This window comes from Chrysochloris asiatica, unplaced genomic scaffold (genome assembly GCF_000296735.1).
Source record: "Chrysochloris asiatica unplaced genomic scaffold, ChrAsi1.0 scaffold00010, whole genome shotgun sequence".
Classification (NCBI taxonomy): domain Eukaryota; kingdom Metazoa; phylum Chordata; class Mammalia; order Afrosoricida; family Chrysochloridae; genus Chrysochloris; species Chrysochloris asiatica.
In genome coordinates this window covers 14,928,847-14,949,959 of record NW_006408528.1, presented here as the reverse complement: position 1 = coordinate 14,949,959, position 21,113 = coordinate 14,928,847, and the positions used below count along the sequence as shown (strand labels likewise).

General features: G+C 39.7%; 1 protein-coding gene across 1 annotated transcript in view; it reads right to left on the bottom strand.

Moving 5' to 3' along the window:
- Window positions 1-20,530, bottom strand: part of CDK6 (cyclin-dependent kinase 6) — a 292,037-nt gene extending 271,507 nt beyond the window's left edge. Inside the window, exon 1 of the mRNA XM_006834296.1 lies at window positions 20,231-20,530. Coding sequence (XP_006834359.1) covers window positions 20,231-20,463 — 233 coding nt within the window. The 5' untranslated portion in view covers window positions 20,464-20,530. The remainder of the gene's footprint in view (window positions 1-20,230) is intronic.
- Window positions 20,531-21,113: the final 583 nt, after the last annotated feature.

The window sequence follows — 21,113 nt, the reverse complement described above, 5'->3', positions numbered from 1 at the left end:
TGGCGTCAGGATTGGAGGAAGACTCATTAACCTGCGATATGCAGATGATACAACCTTGCTTGCTGAAAGTGAAGAGGACTTGGAACATTTACTGATGAAGATCAAAGAGCACAGCCTTCGGTATGGGTTGTATCTCAATGTCAGGAAAACAAAAATCCTCACCACTGGACCAATAAACAATTTGTAGTTAGACTGTAATAAAAATTCTGTAAAAAGTGTCACCTTTAAGCAAGTACAGTTTAACTATTTACTCACTCACTCAGTCACTGAACAAGCAGGTACATGGCAAGCATTGTTCTAGATGCTTGGGATAAAGCAGTGACAAAATGTCCTGCCCTCATAGAGCCTATAGGCTAATGGAAACCTTACATTGTATGTTACCTTGTGCATCACGTCAACAAGTATTCAAACAGCGGCAATGGTTAAAAGAATGTACCCCCAAAAGCAATTCCAACTCACAGTGACCCTGTTTAGGGTTTCCAAAGCTGTAAATCGGAGCAGAAAATCTCATCATTCTCCCTTGAAGTGGCAAGTAGAATCGAACTGCTGGCCTTACGGTTAGCAGCCCCATGTGTAACCCACTATGCTACCAGGGCTCCTTTATGCTATTGTATTCTTATAAAATTATAAGAATCATACTCATTCAACAAAAAAGGTAGAGGGCTTTCCAAATTTGCCAGAATTTTCATCTGCTCTCAGGTCACCAGGTATCAGTCAGATCATTTTGAAGATTTTTAAAAGCATCAGATCTAGTTGCTATTGCAGGTTCCCTTACTTAATTGCATCTTTCACTTCTACTTCAACTTAACTCATCTTGTACCACCTTCTTCCCTTCTTTTAATGAGCATGTGCCCTTTTCAGACGATGGATACATCTCTAAACCATTCCGTATTTACCTAATGATGAGCTCACCTCTCAATTCTGTGGCCTTAAGCGACATGACTTATACCATTTTTAGTAAACAGAAGTGTATCTGTACACTTTACATCTCAAAACTCGTGTTTTTCTAGGACTAGGAATTGCTACAAATGAGTTAATGACTGTTGTGTAGTCCCCCTTGCGATCAATCCCATCACTCTAAGAGTCAGCCAGTGTTTACAGGGTAGAGCGATGACTCGGAAACAGATTATTTTCTCTTTGCAAAGCAAAGCAAAGAGAAAATATCTGGTATAGTTGAGTGCCCAAGTTGTAACAGCACCCCCAGTTCTAGTAGAATGAACTAGTCAATTTTGTTGTTGTTTTTAAGTGTTGTACACACAGTCGGTTTCGACTCCTAGCCATCCTGTATGGGGCTTCTAAGGAGCAGCTGGTGAGTTTGAACCTCCAAGCTTGCAGTTCAAACCAACCTTGCGGTCCAGTTCAATTAGCACTAATGAAATCCCATGAGCCTAAGATAATTTGTAATGACTGGCAGAATAGCATTATTTTCCTTTTGTGTCTTACTGTATCAAAATGTGTTATTTCATATAACATTTGCTTTCTCCGTTATTTAAGGGAACGTCCATAATTTTAATGCATTTCCTTCATGATCAGCACACATCTGGAACCCCTTCCAGCCCAGTCTCTAAATCTGTCTCTTCATTTCTCATGGTTCTCCATAAAAATAGCCCATTTTTTACCCAAGGTCATTTAATAACTTCTTTAAGTGACTCTACATAGTTGGAATGTAGACTCCATCGTCCAAAACTCCCAACTTGAAGCCACTCAGATAGTTTCTTGGTTTTAAAATGTACTGTTCAGAGTTAATTACTTAAAGCTTAAAAATTTGCCCTTGAAATGTAAAAATGTCTTATGCTTTTCTTGTTCTATTGCTGAATTGGTAGAAGTGCTAATGTTCTCAGCTTTATACCTTATACTTTTATGCCTTCTAAAAATAAAAGCATTTTAGGAAAAGTCAATGCTTTATCCTAGCCATTAGGAATACTCATACCTGATGCAGAAATTCAGTTTATCCAATAATAAAAGGAAGCAAAAAAAGAGAGAGAATTTACTCCAGGTCAGTGTGGCTGGAAGAGAATTGCTTGCTCCTGTGGACAGAATTTCTTAATGACTGAAACACAGACTACAAGGAATACAATTCTAAATGTCATAAGGCAGTCATGCTACAGAACAGCTTCAGAAAATAAGCAAGCAGAAATTCCAATGCGCAACATAAAAATGACTGAGATTTTGAAACTTAAAAAGAGGAGAACAAACATGCAAACAACCCTATCCTTTCAGCTAATATGAATGGAAATCTTCAAGCTTCAAAAGTTTTGAATTCTACTCAGAGACACTGCATTATCCTATATTAAAATCTATTAATGAGTAGGCTACAACATTACATTAAAGATCATCATTTTACTATTAAAAAAAAAAAAAATCCAACCCCCACTGACATGGAGTCAATTCTGACTCATAGTGACCCTATAAAACAGGATAGAACTGCCTCATCGGGTTTTCAAGGTAGCAATCTTTAAGGAAGCCAATTGTCACATCTTTCTGCTAAGGAACAGCTGGTAGATTCGAACCACTGATACCTTCAGAAACCTAGTACGTCATACTTTCATACTGTTGGAGAAGTACTACCACCCAGTAATAGAGATATCCATGTGTCCTCCACCAAACTAAAAGTTATTTGAGGGCACGAATTATTCTCGCTAGTAATATCTCATATTTAAATAATATTTGATCTTCACATAAATACAATAATTTGATCATAACAACCCTTTAAGTCCCAACTGGTAGCAACAGTTTCTATTTTATTTTAAGTAAACTATAGACAAGATACATTAAAAAATTTACCATAGGCCATTCAACTTATTAGTTGAATGGGGAAGTTAGAACAGAATTAAAGTCTTCTGCTTTCTAGTCCACAACCAGCGACATTTCCAAAATGTATAGTTAAAATTTTTAAATATATACAAATTAGGAGAAGTTAGTAAAACAAACCTCCAACAATGACAATCAACTCATGACCCAGTCGTGTTTCATCATAACGCCATTTGAAAACAAATTCCATACCTTACGGCATTTTATTTATAGACATTTCAATATGCTGGTACTGCTTTTGACCAGTTTTAACCACAACAACCTAAAAAATTTCTGAACATAGTAGATACTCAACAAATCCTTATATAGATAGCCAGAGATTAATCAGAATAATCCTTATATGAACTAACCTCACATATATTTTCAGGTATTATTACCTATTTCTGACTAAAAAAATAAAATTCTTACTTTCTAAGTCCCCTAAGTTCAATCATATTTATTCATAAATATTTATTCTGGGCCTAAGAGACACCATGCACCATGTTAAGTATTGGAATGCACCAAGGACAGACAACACAGTTCCTACTTCCAGGCACCTTAAATTCAACTGTCTAAACAGACACACACGTATCCCAATCATGTGTCTTGAGGAATTGGAATTTACTCAAGCCAGAATACCACTTTTCTTAACTAAACCTACCAGTTTGTCAAGGTAGAATACAAATTCTCTGTACACAAATTATGAGAAGGAATAGAAGACAAAGCCTGACTGGGGTTCAGAATCCTAGCATCCTTTTAGAAATTACTAGAAAAGCTTTACCTGATTCTGCTGCTCCTAGTCATTTTTTCAGTGTACACACCAAAGAATTAAAAATTACTGGGGGAAAAGCAACGCAAGCAATTGATTAAAAACATATTTTAAATATACTACATTCTTATATTTTAAAAGGTTCAAATCATTTTCAACTTTTACTGAATTTACATGTATTTTTTTCATGTTAATGTGTTTCACATATTAGGAAGGAGAAGTAGATTACTTCTGAATGGTTAGCCTCTGAAAACCTTATACACAGCAGCAGAACACTGTTAGATATAACTGTTGGAAGATGAGCCCTTAGGTTGGTTGGAAGGCACTCAAAATACGACTGGGGAAGAGCTGCTTCCTCAAAGCAGAGTGGACCTTAATGCTGTGAATGAAGCAAAGCCTTCATGACCTTCCTTTGCTGATGTGGTACAACTCAAAATGAGAAGAAACAGCTGCAAACATTCACTAATAATTGGAATGTGGGATGTACAAAGCATGAGTCTAGGAAAATTGGAAGTTGTAAAAAGTGAAATGGAATGCATAAAAGATCGATATCTGAGGCATTATGAAAAGGACTGGTACTGGCCATTTTGAATTAGACACTCATATGGTTTATTATGGCAGAAATATCAAACTGATGAAGAATGGCAGTGCATTCATCATTAAAAAGGATATTTCAAGATCTATCTTGAAGTCCAATGTTATGTGTGATAAGATAATATCCATGTGCCTCCAAAAATGAACAAGAAGCCCTGGTAGCATAGTGGCTCCAAGTCGGGCTGCTAACCTCAAGGTCAGCAGTTCGAATCTATTGTGGGAGAAAGATGAATCTGACAGTCAGATAAGTTACTATGACAGGAATGACAAATTGAAGAGAAATGATGCTGCACTCATCGTCAAAAAGAGCACTTCAAGATTTATTTTAAAGTAAAATGCTGAGACAGCTTATCAATATGTCGACAAGGAAGACCAGTCAATAGAATTATTATTCAAATTTACCCACCAACCACTAAAGAAAGTGATGATAAAAGTGAAGACTTCTACCAATTCTAACAACAACTAACTCCTTTAGTCTGAAATGAATCAAACATGTAATGAAGATACATTGAAAATTACTGGTGATTGGAATGTGAAAGTTGGGGACAAAGTGGAAGGACTCAGTAGTTAGAAAAACCGGCCGAGGAGATAAAAAAGATGCTGGAGATCTCCTTATAGAATTTTGCAAGACCAATGACTTCTTCATTAAAAATACCTTTTTTAAACAACGTAATTAGAGACTAGGTATATGGCTCTCACAAGATGGAATACACAGTAATCAAACTGACTACATCTCCATTGTCTTTTTCCACAGATATCATCAACCAAATCATGTCCGTGGGGCAGACTGTGGAACAGACATCAATTGCTCATATGGAAGTTCAGGTTGAAGCTGAAGAAAATTAAAACAAGTACATAAGAGACAAAATATGACTGAATATATTCCACATAAATTTAGAACCATTTCAAGAACAGACTTGATGCATTACAGAGGACAACAGGAATATCATATATGAAGAAAGCAAAAGGTCCTTAAAAAGATAGGAAAGAAAGAAAAGACCAAAATGGATGTCAGAACCTTGCTCATGAGCATAGATAAGCTAAAGCAACTAAAGTATGAGAAAGTAAAAGAGATGAACAGAAAGTTTCAAAAGGGCAGGTCTAGATGACAAAGTAAATAATGTATTATAATGAAATATACAAAGACCTGGAATTCGAAAACTAAGAGGGTAAAAACACACTCAGCATTTCTCAAGCTAGAAGAATTGAAGAGAAAATTCAAGCCTCAGGTTACAATATTGAAGGATTCTATTTGGAAAAAATAATGAATGATGCAGAAATCATCAAAATTAGTTGGAAGGAATTCATAGAGTCAGTGTTTTAAAAAGAACCATTTTAAGTAAGATTTTGCTGAAGATAATTTAAAAGTGGTTGTGGCAGTACATTGACAAAGAGCTTCTAGAAATTCAAGCAGATTCGGAGGAGGTGGTGGAACAAGGGAAATCATTGCTGATGTCAGATGGATCTTGACTAAAAGCAGAGAATATAAGAAAGATGTTTACTTGTTCTTTATTGATCATGCAAAGGGATATGACTGTGAGAATCATAAAAAAGTTATGGATAACATTGCTAAGAATGGGTATTCCAGAACACTTACTTGTGCTCATGAGGAACCTGTATATAGACCAAGAGGCACAAAGGGACACTAAATGGTTTAAAATGAGGTAAAGTGTGTGCCAAGGTTGTATTCTTTCAGCATGCTTATTCAATCTGTATGCTGAGCAAATAGTCCAAGAAACTGGATTGTATGAAAAAGAGCACGGAATAAGGATTGGAGGAAGACTCATTAAAAACTTGCAATATGACACAACTTTGCTTGTTGGAAGTGAAGAGGATGTGAAATATTGATGAAAACCAAAGACTACAGTGTTCAGTACGGCTTGCCCCTCTCTGTAAAGAAAACAAAAATCCTCACAAACACAGCAATAAAAAACATCACATGATAAATGAAAAAATGATTGAAGTTGCCAAAGACATAATTTTCCTTGGTACCACTATCAACATGGAAGCAGCAGTCAAGTAAAAATGACGCACTGCATTAGGTAAATCTGCAAAAAAAAAAAAAAAAAAGTAATAAAAAATACCTCTATAAAGTGCTCAAATGCAAAGATGTCTCTGTGAGGACTAACTTGCGCCTGGTCCAAGTCATGGTACTTTCAATTGCCTCATACACATGTGAAACTTAGACAGTGAATAAGGAAGGACACATCAATTAATTTGAAGAGTAATATTGAAAAAGTACCACAGACTGTCAGAAGAAAAAAAAAAATCAGTTTTGGAAGAAGTATAGCCAGAATGCTCCCTAGAATGAGGATGGAGAGACTTCAACACCACCTAACAATATGCAGACCTCCTCTTCCTCTTTATACAAATCTGCTGCACAAGACCTTTAATAAAAAATGTTCAAGAGCAAAGATGTCAGTTTGAGAACTAAGGTACACCTGACGTAAGCCATGGGGTTTTCAATAGCCTCATATGCATGTGAAAGTTGTACAATGTCTAAGGAAGACCATAGAAGAATTTATGCATTTTGAATTATGATAGTGAAGAATATTAAAAGTTCCATGGACTTAGAGAAGAGCACACAAATCTGTGCTGAAAGAAGTACAATCAGAATGCTACTTGGAAGCCAGGACGGTAAAACTTCGTCTCTCATACTTCTGACATATTATCAGGAGCGTCCATTCCCTAGAAAGGACATCATGATTGGTACAGTGGAGGGTCAGCAAAAAAGAGGGAGACCCCAATGAGCTGGACTGGCACAGTGGAAGCATCAATGGGCTCAAGTATAGCAACGATTGTGAGATTGGTGAAGGGCTGGGCAGTGGTTCATTCTGTTTTGCACAGGGTCACTATGAGTCGGTACTGACTTGATATCACCTAATAACACTCCTCAGTATTAACATTCTCCCATGTAACAGAAACAATTCACAAGGTCCCCTCCTTAATAACTGGATCCTTTTTCCCATTATTTCTTTCATACAGTCATGTATTCCTTTTACTTCAACAACATGTAGGGTGTAAACAGCGATGATCACAAGGCATTGCTTGCCTGAAGGAGCTTATGACTGGGTTATGAAAGAACAGAGGGTCAGAAGAGGATGGTGCTGGTGGTTAAGAATTAGTAAGATAAACATAAAGCTAAATGCCAGAAAGGGGGTGATCCAAAGTTGTCCGGGTTCAAAGGAAACAGAAATTTTATCCTAATGGAGATATTAAAGAGTACAGCGTAAAAAACCAGCATTCAAGCTTGTCCTTGCGGGATGGGTAGCACTTGAGCAGGTGGAATCAGCAGTACAGGGAAGGGCAGAGTGCTCATTCCTTAATGAATCTAAGTGAAAGGCACAGAGGTGGATAGTATAGAACAAAGCTGAAGTAGCAAATACACACACAGTAAGAGCATGACGAAATTCCATTAAAGTCAAAGCTGGTACTGAAAACAGGCAGTCAGAAGAAAAGTTTAAAATATCTATAAGTACGTGAAGGCTCTTACAAAGCGAACTTGGCATGTGTATGCACTGCAGTTAATACCCAATCATCTGCTGATGTATTAACCTGAGATACTTGCTAGTGCTGTGTGCCATTCTAAAAGGATGGAAAAGTCCTCATCTGAGGGGCTTATAGTTGAACTTATTCTATTTCATTCACTCAGGAAACAATCTAGACAACTAATATTATAGACACTATTATTTAAGATTGTAAGAGACACATTCTTGTTCTCAGGTCAGCAAACATAAAATCATTAAGCAGAAAATACTTTTACATCTCAAGGGAGTGTTTTCTGGTATGCAATGACCATCATTCATCCTGTTCTGCTAATGCTGGATATAAGCCTGTGTTTGAACCTGAGCTAGCCTCAACTTGTATTTGCAATACATATATTGTGGAATAAGCTTTTTCTTCTTCTCTTGCATTTATAAAGCAATTCCTATATAGACCAAGGGAACTGGACCTGATTAAAACTTACGAGGTCTTTCATTAGAAAATTTAATAGACTCTAATCCTTTTAAACAGAATCTTTTAGGAAAGCTAGATTACAGGAAACAAAAAGTGAAATAACTAAATCACAAAGTCAGTGGTTGCCCTAATTCAAGTAAACTACTATAAGCTAAAGGAGCTCTGGCAGCGTAGTGGTTACGAATCGGGCTGCTAATCTCACAGTCAACAGTTTGAAACTACCAGATGTCCCGCGGGAGAAAGATGAGGCTTTCTACTCCCATAAAGATTTACCGCCTCAGAAACCCTGTACAGGGTCACTATGAGTCAGAACCAACTGCACGGCACATAACAACAACATTAATTTTAAGTGTGCTGCCCCTGAGTGGTACAGTAACGTGCTGCTAAATGAAAGGCTTGAGGTCCTAGTCCACGTAGAAACACCTGGAAAGAAATGCCTGGAGATCTACTTCTGCAAACTCAATGGAACACAGCTCTGTTACTATGACACACGTGAGGTCACCATGAGTCAGAACTGATGTGATGGCAACTAGAGTGTGGTGACTACAGGCAAAAGATGGGTCAAGAATATTTAATGATTATCTGATCTCAAATGGGCTTCCAGGTTACTACTTCTGCCACACTCACCAGAGATTCCTACCGCGTGCCCAAAGGTGCCTTTACTACACATCTTGGGTGAGAGCAGTTACCTGTGCAGGTGGTCAATGAAAAAACAGATATGGCAATAAACTGGTGCTACTCCAAACTACTGCCCATTTGAGGGCAGTGTCTTCTTTTAAACCTGTCTTTATGGGATCAAAGCGGTAACAGCAACTTAAAAGATTTTATGTCAATGGGGGCGGAGCAATTCCGAAAAAGGGGGTGAGAATGACTGCACAACTTGAAGAATGCCATTCATGTCACTGAACTGTACACGCAGAAATTGCTGAATCGGCATATGCTGAACTGGTATCTTTTTTATTTTAATGTTTTATTGTGAATTATGTGATAGTTTACATGGGAGAACATTAGCTTCACATTCATCCTATTATATATAATTTCAATGCCATGGTTACAATCCCCTCCATGAATCATCAACCAACCAAAAGGTATACCCTGCAAGCCTGCCCCCCAGTCATCAGCACACAGCCCCTCTCCGTCTCTGGGTCTAAAGTCCCCAGTTGCTCCATCTCTCCACGTTATTGTCTCTGCCTCCATCTCTGGCATCATCGTTTCTCTGGGTAGGGTCCCACACTCTGCTCTTCTCCCTTGATGATCCCAGGGACCTCCACTCCTGGACTGCAAAGTCAATTATTCCCCTCCTTTTCCTACAAAATATCTACCTTTACATTTCCAACCCTCACAGTCAGTCCTGATAACAATTATTCACTATTGTACCACAAGAGACCTATCCCCATCTCCTTTCATCAGTCCCACCCAGACAGATTGGATACTACTCAGTGGAGATTCAACCTTCCTCTGCACCCTCTGGATCTAGGCTCCCTCTTGAAAACTTGTAAACCAGTCACTTCTTGCCTTTGTAGCCCCCCATTTTGGGTAGTGAATTGGTATCTTCTTAACTGCAACAAAAGTAAATTATTTTTAAAAGAAACAGAAATTGCCCAGCAGTTCTTATACACTGCTTCCACTGATTCTGACCTGCCTGCTTCATTAGAGTTACCATCTATGGATTATCACTCGAATGATGTAGGAATATTTATCACCAACCACCAGTGCCCATCTGCAGGGCTGCTTCCTGGATCCTGCACAAAGATCAATATCACACATACTGCTTCCTTCTGCTACCAATTTCATCTCTGCATGTCCTATTATACCAGTGAAGTCAAAATTAATTTACTCCCTAGGGACAAAAGAAAACGAGCAAAAGAGTGATTAGTTCTCTAAAAAGCATGGGCGATACATATTAGTGTTTTGAAGTTATGACGTTGCCTAATTTTCAAGTATTATAGTACTTGTTTCATTAAATTAACGTAGTGGTTACAAATCAGGCTGCGAACTGCAAGGTCAGCAGTTCTAAACTACCAGCTGCTCCGCGGGAGAAAGATGAGGCTTTCTGCTCCTGTAAAGATTTATAGCCTCGGAAACCCTGTTCAGGTTCGCTATGGTTCGGAACCGATTCGACGGCACTTAACAACAACAACAGGTGCCAGAGTTACTCTAGACAATATTTCATTCACTACATAACCCACTGCCACTGAGTTAATTCTGACTCATAGCAACCCTATAAATACTAAGCATTTCAATTTCTCCTATTGCGCTTGTCTAAAGTAATTTTAACATTACTATTAAATAATTTAACTGTATTATTTAACTAGCTATTTCACTGATCATATTTATAAACCCAAATTGTTTAAAAGCAGAATTTAACAGAGTAATTCTAATATTTCTTTACAGATATACATCAATAGGACATACTGCAAAATTCAGGCATTTCCTGAATTGATGTCATTTACTCCTGGAATCTTGGTGTGGTGCTGTAGGTTAATACACCAGACTGCCAAGTCATTTCAATGCCAAGGTCGAAGTTCAAGCTCATCAGCTGCTCCTTGGAAACCCTATACAGGGTCAGAATTGACTCAACAACTCCTGGCAGACCATCACTGTTGTCTACATATAGTTCTTTTTTTTTTTTCAAACTAGAATCATATTCCCTTTGTATAATGTTTCTTCTATAAAACAGAGAAATAAAATTTTTAATTGTTAACTAGGATTTAAGAACAAGTCAACAATAATGCTAAAATAGCTTAATCTCTCCAAGCTTAGTTTTTTTTATGGCTAAAAGACTTACAAGGCATCTTCTAAGTCTAATATCCCATGATTTTCAAAGCCACAGTATAAATAAGTATCAAGTGTTTCATTCTTGAAAAACATTCCTAAGAAATAATTACGTGAGGCATATATTTTTTTAAAAGATTAATTTATTTTTAACAAGCAGGCTTCTTCCATTGACATTAATTTACTCATGTCTTAAACACACACATAAAATCTCAAAAGATATTAAAAGTTTTAAGTTTCCCTCTTACTGGCCATTTTTCCTCCTTGTTTCCTTAGAGAAATTCTAACAATCCCATTATTTATGATAGTTATGTGAAAGAATGCAACTGAAATATCAAAAATTTAACATTATCAAATTCTTCTACAGGAGGAACAAGGAGTGGGCAGAGTACCATTGTAAAAAATGTTTACTAAACAGCCTCGATAAATTGGAAACTTTTCAAGGAATCTTAGAGAACAAAGGCACAAGCATACTTTTAACATACTGAAACTTAAAAAGGAAAATTAAATCCTGCTTTTCCTGTTTTCAATTGAAACAACTCCTAATAAATGTACCATCCACCTACAAAATAACAGTTCTTCTAAAGTATTTCCGTGAATTAATGCCACCTGAGGACTCAGCATTATGCTGCTGTAGCAAACAATATGTTACATCTCTTTTACTGTATTAATGATTAGATTTTCCTAATCAGATTTTCATTCTCCTTTTATACTGAGCTCTTTACAGTGAGAAAATTGGCAAACTTTCCTTAAATAATAATCACTGAGCTGCATGATTTCTTCTGTGTTTTGTTGTTTTAATCAGTTATAAATAACCCAATAATAAAAATTGAACATATTTAGACATTTAACCTAGTTCAGTGAAATGCAATGAGTTCTAGCTTCCAGAATAATTATTTGAATTTGAATTACTCTTGCTGTTACACTAATAAATTTAATTCCTCAATACAATACAGGGAGCACTTACTTACCTGTATCTTTCTATCATCTATCATCATATTCCTTCAAACCCAAGGCCAACTACTTTAGGGCAGGACCTAGGTATGGTATACTAGGATTTAAGAACAAGTCAACAATAATGTCACGATGTGGAAGATAGCTTAAGCTCCACGTATCTTTCCCAGCACTTAGTCTTGCTGTTTTTTAAAGAGTTGTTGTTATTGTTAGCTACCATCAAGTTGATTTCGGCTCATAACAACTCCATGTGACAAAAAAGTTCTTTTGAAAGTATTTTCTAGGCTCTGGTAGCATAGTGGTTACAAATCGGGCTGCTAATCTCAGGGTCAGCAGTTCGAAACTACCAGTGGTTCCGCGGGAGAAAGATGAGGCTTTCTGCTCCCGTAAAGATTTAGAGCCTTGGAAACCCTGTACAGGGTCGCTGTGAGTCGGAACCGACTCCACGGCACAACCACCACCACGAGTCTTTAAGGGAGCAGATCACCACGTCTTTCTCCCATAGAGTTGCTGGGAGAGTTTAAATCGTCAACCTTTCCTTTAGCAGCAAAGCACTTAATTATTATACCACCAAGGCTCCATTTTAAGACAGCAGGTCCTTCCTAAATAGTTGTTGAATTGTTGTTGTTGTTGAGTGTCGTTGAGTCGGTTCTGACTCATGCTGACCCTGCAGAGGGTTTCCAAGGAACAGCTGATGGGTTTGAACTGCCCGCCAACCTTGTGGCTTAAACCTACCTTGTAGTCCAGTGTTTACCCTACAGCACCATACCAAGACTCCACTTGTTAAATATATGGAGCTAAATGGTCATATAGACTAGTTACATGCCAATACCTTCTTATATAAATCTATTTGTATGTACCTAAGGAGTTCTGGTAGGATAGTGGTTATGAATCGGGCTGCTAACCTCACAGTCAGCAGTTCGAAACTACCAGCTGATCCGCAGGAGAAAGATGAGGCTTTCTGCTCCCATAATGATTTAGAGCCTAGAAAACCCTGTACAGAGTTGCTATAAGTCAGAACCGACTCCATGGCACATTACAACAACAAGGATGACAACTAACAATAAGGTGAAATTTAATCTTTAAAAGACATTTGAACAAGGCGGATAGGAAAACAATTAGACGGGTTTGCATGGGCTAAGTGGGACAGAGGTAAATAATAATGTATGCACAACCTTGGGGGAACAGGGCTCTGGGATACAGGACAAAAGGGGGGAAATAATGTTAAGATGCTTGGATGTCTTTTGAATCTTGCTTTCCCTGGCAAACCATTATAAAATAGACACTTGAGGAGGAGAGAAAGGAATAGCCAGAAATATCATCATAGAAAGCTTGTAAATCTGCCTTTTGCCTATAACTGATTGTAATACCTAAAATGGGGCTACAACTTGCCCAGTGAAGGAGGCTTCCTGCAGAGCCTCTGTATTACATAAGACCATAGGTGGAATCTTGAACTCCATCCAGAATCTTCTGAGGTGGGAAATTTCCACTTGAAAGGACAAACAGACCAGCCTGGAGCAGCTAGAATAACAGAAGATACCTCTTGAAAGAAAGACTGACAGGAAAAACATAAAACAATAACAGCATTCCTACTGATTACTTCAAGAACAAGCAAGTTGCTCACCCAGGAGACATCAAGGCAAGTGGCCGGGTCCCCTCAGGAAAAACCCCTTCCAAGACTAAGACTCAGTGGAAATACACGAGCAAAAATGCGCTCTAATTGGTGACCACGTTCATCACAGATAAGGGGAAGTGAGGGAAAAACAGCAACGAAGCTGCGAGCTAAGCCCTACAATGTTCAATAGATTCCTGTGAACCCGGGTGGAGATCTGGTTGGCCAGCAGCGTGGTAAGACCTGGGGACTCTTGGGCCCAGAGTCAGTGACATAGCCACAGAGGACTAGAGTATAGAGTGAAGCATCCAGCTGATAAGAAGAGAGGGCATATGCATAAGAACATCCATGCTTGCAGATAATACCCTGGCTTCAATGACTGGATGATCAGAGCTCAACTAGAAGAAGAAAGAAGAGGAAAAAAAGAGTAATCTGATACAATTTGATGAACTTGACCTACACCTATGGATGCAATAGCTCAAGAGAGGGAATAAATCTTTACAGCAAGGATCATTCCCACCCCCTCCATACACAGAGTAGACAGGGATGGGCAACTTGGACATTAGCTACCCAAAATGGGGGGTGGGGTGGCTACAATGGCAAGAAGTGACTGGCTTACAAGCTTTCAAGAGGGAGCTGAGATCCAGAAGGCACAGAGGAAAGTTGAATCTCTACTGAGTATCCAATCTGTCTGGTCGGGACTGATGAAAGGAGATGGGGATAGGTCTCTTGTGGTACAATAGTGAATAATTGTTATCAGAACTGACTATGAGGGTTGGAAATGTAAAGGAAGACGTTCTGTAGGAAAAGGAGGGGAGTGATAGACTTAGCAGTCCAGGAGCGGAAGTCCCTGGGACCACCAAGGGAAAAGAGCGGAGTATGGGACCCTACCCAGAGAAACAGTGATGCCAGAGATGGAGGCAGAGACAATGATGTGGAGAGATGGAGCAACTGGGGACTCTAGACCCAGAGAGGGAGAGGGGCTGTGTGCTGACGACTGGGGTGTGGGGGGAGGACAGGCTTGCAGAGTATACCTTTTGGTTGGGTGATGATGCATGGAGGGGACTGCATGAAATGATATATGGTAGGATGAATGTAAAGCTAATGTTCTCCCATGTAAGCTATCACATAATTCCCAATAAAACATTTAAAAATTAATTAATTAAAAAAAAGACATTTGAATTTAATTAGTGTTTTGGTTGTCTTGTCTAATAAATCAGGAAATTCCTGGTAACCAAATTATTTTTTGTTTACCAAATTCCTGGTAACCAAATTAGTTTTTTATAAAACTTGCTAGGTTTAATATCAATCATTCAAAGAGAAGTAAATTTTTAAAGATAAGAGACTTTTTCTGCTTTTTTCACTGCTCCATATCCCCAGCTTCTAACAATATCTGGCATAGAGTAGGCTTGCAATAAATACTTGCAGAGTAAACAGACTGCTGAGAAAACATGTTGTGATTCTATCTATATATTTTTCCTAGTTTGGGAAGTAAATAAAAGCAGGATTCATTTGTGGAGTGCAGAACCTCTCATATAGGTTTATAATAAAGTCTGATTCTGGGAGTCTCCAGGCTTTGGGATTACCAACTGCAAAATAAGAGTGAATTTACATCCCAGATGCTGACTGACTGACTAAACCTGGACTTGGGATATATCAAGTGCAGGTCAGGGTTTCAAACTACTTCAAACTAGTTGAGTCATGGCCAGCAAAGTAAAATTTGGGCGAAATGGAACAATAACCATTATGTGGGAAAAAAGCACAGGTTGAAGTCCTAGAATGGGAGACTCAGAGCCTTTCCAGGAGTTGGATGAGGGAGACTATTGTGGACAGGACTGTGAAGAGTAACACGTATTCAAATCAGCACAGATGGCTGCTACCATTGAGCAGGGCATCACTGTTTCTGATTCTGCTGTTCCAGAGATTGGTTGCCATGCAACACATCTGCTACTCACGTTTTCTAGTAGGAACATACAGCTTCTAACAAGGTATCGACCCAGTTCTGGTGTGGTTACCATTCAGGTTCACCCACATTTTATAAATCGGGGTCTGTTCTGGTTTTGCATCATCAGACACGAATAAATCAAGAAGGATCAGTTCAGAACACTAGTGTAGGTAAGCAAGAGTTCCAAGCCATCATTCCTATGCATGTAAGCAACACCAATGCTAGCAGTAACAAGCAAGCTTTTCTGGCAACTCCATCCAAATTAAATTTTACACATTTGAGAAAAACTAATGTGTTTATTATGTTCCCTTCATTCTTAGAAGCTTAACTGTTTGTGAGGAGAGCCTATAATTAAAACCAGTTAGTTGTGACTTGAAGGCATTTATAAAGACATTTGCCATTTTAAGAAACCTTTAAAGAGCCAGGCATAGAGCTATAAAACTGATATTGTGGGCCAACAATAAATCACAGATTTGGGGGACCAATTTTTGACAATGCTCCTTGGAAATTAAAGAATTGTTATGACCTGCCCTTAATATCCTGGCCCTGCTAGGCTAAGAATCAGCTACCTCTAAAACTGGCAAAGCAAGTCCTAGGGGTAAATGACAGAGAAAGGAAGAAAGCAGAAGGGTATGGAGACCTGTAAGTTCCTAAGTGTGACATCATTACTGATAATACCCTCAAGTGTTACTGAACGTTATAGCAGATAACTATAGTGTTCTTTAACTAACTAAAAGCTATTAATACGACAAAGCTTTTCAGTTCAGGAGGCTTCACTGTCTGGGTTAGTCTGTGATTTGTTCTGTAAAAAGGTCAGGTGAACTGAAGCCATACTGGAAACTTGCTCCAGGCCAACAGCACCACTAATCAGCCTAAATACAAATAATAATAAAACCTTTGAAGTAAAGGCAGTTCCCAGATTACAAATTAGCTCTATTTCTAAATCAGTCTTTAAACTGAATTTGTATGGAAGTTGGTAGGTACAGTTCTTATCTGACATCAGTTAGTCAAATGTTTGCTTTGGTATACAGTGTACCTTTCTATGTATATATAAAAAAAGTATTAAAAGAAACACTTCCAGATATATTAAAAACATCAGTAAACAATAATACAGTAATAATAATGTTTTATACGCTTCACAAAGTACCATCCATTCACTGTGTGTAGCTCAAATTTTTAATGTAACAGGTTTTGGGGAGGTTAGGCCACAACAACAGAGTAAGTCAGGCATTGGTAATCCAGGGACTGCTTGTACTTTATTTTTACAAAGTGCTTTCATATTCACTATCTCACTTTATCTTCATGACAACTGTCTAAGGTAAGTATCCTCATTGGCATGTAACTTACAAAAATAACTTTAGAAAATGATGTGTCTGTCTTCAATTCAGAAGCATGTCTTCCTGGCAGTTCATAAGTAAACTAGATCTCTCTAGAGGACAAATCTCAAAAAACGCAAAAATCTCAAGAGGATAAATCAAGAGAGATCATCCTAAATCTACCAGCACAATGTGAAAAAAACAACTCACACTTTTTCTGTTACAAAAAGAGATCCTGCTTTGTAAACAATGGTGTTACTTTACTCTTAATTGAATACTCCATAGGTAAGAGACAAAATAAAAACTTTTTTCTTAAAACTCTAGTGGTGAAATGCATTTGGAAGTGGGAATGTTGGGAGGAGTAATTGTACTCTTCCTTTTTCTATCCAATATTACATAGACTTTCAAACAAGATTTTTGTTGCTTGTCAGCAAAGAAAACATATATCCCACCCTCACCCCCCAAAAAAGGAAATCTTGCTCTATATAATCCCATCTTCCTAAAATACTCATTATTCCAATGGTATTATCTCTTGTTCTTACCTCCTACACTAGCTAAAGCGGAACAACACTCGAGTGTATCTTTATAACCATTTATCACCTTATTTATATATTTATGATTCTTTGCTGCCTTCTAGGCTGAGTCTATCTTGGGAACAAAGCACCACACAAATCACCCAGCTTGGATAGGAGAAGACAAGTTAAAACCTCCCAGGAAGACTCTCTAGACATTTGGGCTCCTTGAGTCTCTAGAAGGCTTGGTATTTCAAAGATCAGTCTTAAGTCTCTCCACATTGATGACTAATGTTAAATTGTTTTGACATTTTGTGAAAATATTTGGTTGTACTAATTTTCATCCACAGTGCACACAACAGACACGTATCTGTGGAACAGAATCTCTAAATGGATGAGAAAACCAAGACCCCCCCCAACACCCACCCAAGTGATTCTTTTTCCAACATAGTAGTTTAATATACCTATTCATTACTTATTGACTATCTTATTTAATGACATTTTGCACTTAAGAAAATTGTAAAAAAAAATTTGCCATCCAATTATTTTCCACATTAACGACATCTGGCAGTAATGAATGCTAAAGATACTAGGCAAGAATAACACAGGCTGTGATAGTAAAAGGTATGTGTAAACTTGGCTGGGTCATGATTCTCAGTGGTTTGCTGTTATGTAATGATGTAGTCATCCTCCATTTTTATATAACACTGAATTTTCACAGAATGACTATTAGGTCTTTGGAACCTAAAAAAGTGGGTATCATTAACCCAAATATAGAAACATCTTTATAAAATAAAATTAAAAACAAAAAAAGAGAAAGGGGCGAGATGACAACCCACATGATGGAGAAATTCCAGGACCACTAAGAAAGCATCATAAATCGTAAATTACACTCACCCAACTGTATAACCAGCCTAGGAAAAGCAAGGGCATCAGGAAGAATCTAAAGCTATCCCAATTTGGACTCACATGTAACCCTTCGAAGAAACTTAGGAACTCTGCTAAACCAGAGATATAGGGTAATAATGACAAGACGGTTACATTTTCTGAAGAAAAAATTTTAAAAATGCTGTTTGCAACTGGGCATTAACACTGAAGCCCCTTGGAGCTCAAGAATCACTTTTTTTTTTTTTTTCTTAAATGTTTTATTGTGAATTATGTGATAGTTTACATGGAAGAACATTAGCTTTATATTCGACCTATCTTATATCTTTCATTGCCATGGTTACAATCCCCTCCATGCATCATCAAACCACCAAAGGGTATACTTGGTAAGCCTGCTCCCCGGGTCATCAGCACACAGCCCCCTTCTCTGGGTCTAAAGTCCCCGGCCACTCCATCTCTCCATGTCATTGTCTCTGCCTCCATCTCTGGTGTCACTGCTTCTCTGGGTAGGGTCCTGCTCTCCACTCTTCTACCTTGATGGGACCCAGGGACCTCCGCTTCTAGACTGCAAAGTCAACCACTCCCCTCCTTTTGCTACAAAATATCTACCTTTACATTTCCAACCCTCACAATCAGTCCTGATAACAATTATTCATTACTGTATCACAAGAGACCTATCCACATCTCCTTTCATCCAGACAGCTTGGATACTACTCAGTGGAGATTCTACCTTCCTCCACATCCTCTGAATCTAGGCTCCTTCTTGAAAGCTTGTAAGCCAGTCACTTCTTGCCTTTGTAGCGCCCCCATTTTGGGTAGCCAATGTCCAAGTTGCCCATCCCTGTCTACTCTGTGTATGGAGGGGGTGGAAATGATCCTTGCTGTAAAGATTTGTTCCCTTTTTTGAACTACTGCATCCATAGGTGTAGGTCAAGTTCATCAAATTGTATCAGACTACTCTTTTTTCCCCTCTTCTTTCTTCTAGTTGAGCTCTGATCATCCAGTCATTGAAGCCAGGTCAAGTGGGTATTATCTGCAAGTGTACTTATGCATGTGCCCTCTCTTTTTATCAGCTGGAGCTTCACTCTCCATTCTAGTCCTCTGTAGCTATGTCACTGACTCTGGGCCGAAGAGTTCCCAGGTCTAGCCACACTGCTGGCCAACCAGGTCTCCACCGGGGTTCACAGGTGTCTACTGAATGTTGTAGGACTTAGCTCACAGCTTCATTTCTGTTTTCCCCTCACTTCCCCTTATCTGTGATGAACGTGGTCACCAATCAGAGCATGTATTCCCATTGAGTCTTAGTCTTGGAAGGGGGTTTTCCCTGAAGGGACCTAATCACTTGCCTTGATGTCTCCTAGGCAAGCAACTTGTTTGTTCTTGTAGTAATAGGTCGGACTGCCTAAATTGTTTTATATTTTCCCAGAAGAAGTATCTTCTAGCCACTCCAAGCTGGTCTGCTTGTCCTTTCAAGTGGAAATTTCCCACCTCAGAAGATTCTGGATGGGGTTCAGGGTTCCACCTATAGTCTTATGTAATGCAGAGACTCCTCAGGAGGCCTCAGGAATCACTTTCAAAGTACACTTCTTTGATACAGACAAACTCCAAGATTTGGTTTGGGAGTGTAATTATCAAATACATTCTTGAAAGTTTCTGCATTTTTAAAACTTTAAACAACATTAGTGAAGTCGTCTTCTTACTAGTTACTACACCGCATACAGCACTACCTCTCACTGAGATTCTCAAAAATTCCCCAACGATGGGGAAGGGGAAGAAGTGGGGGAAACAGTGCAGGGGCAGGAGGATGTGTGTGTTTCAGGTTGGTTTGTTCTCAATTTCCCGAACTCCCCTTCAGCGCACCCAAGGAGAAAATATAACTTGCACACCAGCAGAGAAGCCTGCGCAGGTCACGTTTTCCAACAGGTCTTTCTGCTTGCAGTCTGGCAAGGTCACTCACAGGAGCTGTCGGCAAATTTTACTCGAATTCTGTAAGGTTCATGGATCGCGCCGGGCTTCCTTAGCGACTGCCCCCACCCCACACCCTTCTAGACCTGAGGCCCCCTCGACTCTCTCCAGGCATGCAGCCAGAACAGCTCGGGCACCGTTTCCCCACTCACTCACCTGACCACGTTGGGGTGCTCGAAGGTCTCCAAATGCCTCAGCACCGCCACCTCGCGGATGGTGGAGAGCGGCATGCCCTCCTCTCCCGTCTGCACTCGCACGCGCTTCAGCGCCACGAAACGGCCTCCGTTCTTCAGGTCCCGGGCCTTGAACACCTTCCCATAGGCGCCCTCCCCGATCTCAGCCACACACTCGTATTGCTGGTCCGCACGGCTCAGGCTGTCCTTCTCCATGCCGTCCTAGGCACCGCCGGTGCGGTGGTGCCGCTGCAGTGGGTAGGGAGAGCGCTCGGCTCGCTAGTGGCTATTGCTCGGGGATCACTTTATCGCACCCCGGCGATCGGTCTCGTTCTCCCTCACCCTCTCCGGGACTCTGGCTCTCGCGGCCGCCGGGTTGGATGGAGCGACCTCCCCTCGGGCGGGCGCAACCCTGATACCGCCGCCACGAAACTCCGCCTGCCGACTCGCTGTAGCTAAAACAGCAAGCCGATCCCTCCTTTCCTCCCCGAAGTAGAGTCCTCTGCTAAGACACCAAGGCGATTACATAGTCTCTGCCCAAGCGCTTCACAGTCCAAAATCACTTCACCTAAAAGAGGAGATGGTGGGATAAGAAAAAAGTGCAATCAGACATCCCAGTCGCCTTCCTCCGGGTGCCTGCAGTCTCCCCTCCTCCTCCTTCACGAAGCCCCCATCGCTACCCGCCGCGCTCTCCTGCCCACTCTCAGGCCGCTTAATCCTTCCTGGTTCCTCCCAGAAAAGCGAAGTTACTTTTCTTCCCCTGCAGAGCTGGAGCGGTCTTTGCGCGGAGGTTGCAGGGGCCCCTCGGGGATGATCGCGCTGCGCAGGGCGCAGTGGAACGGGAGGGGGCGTGCCAAGCAGCCCAG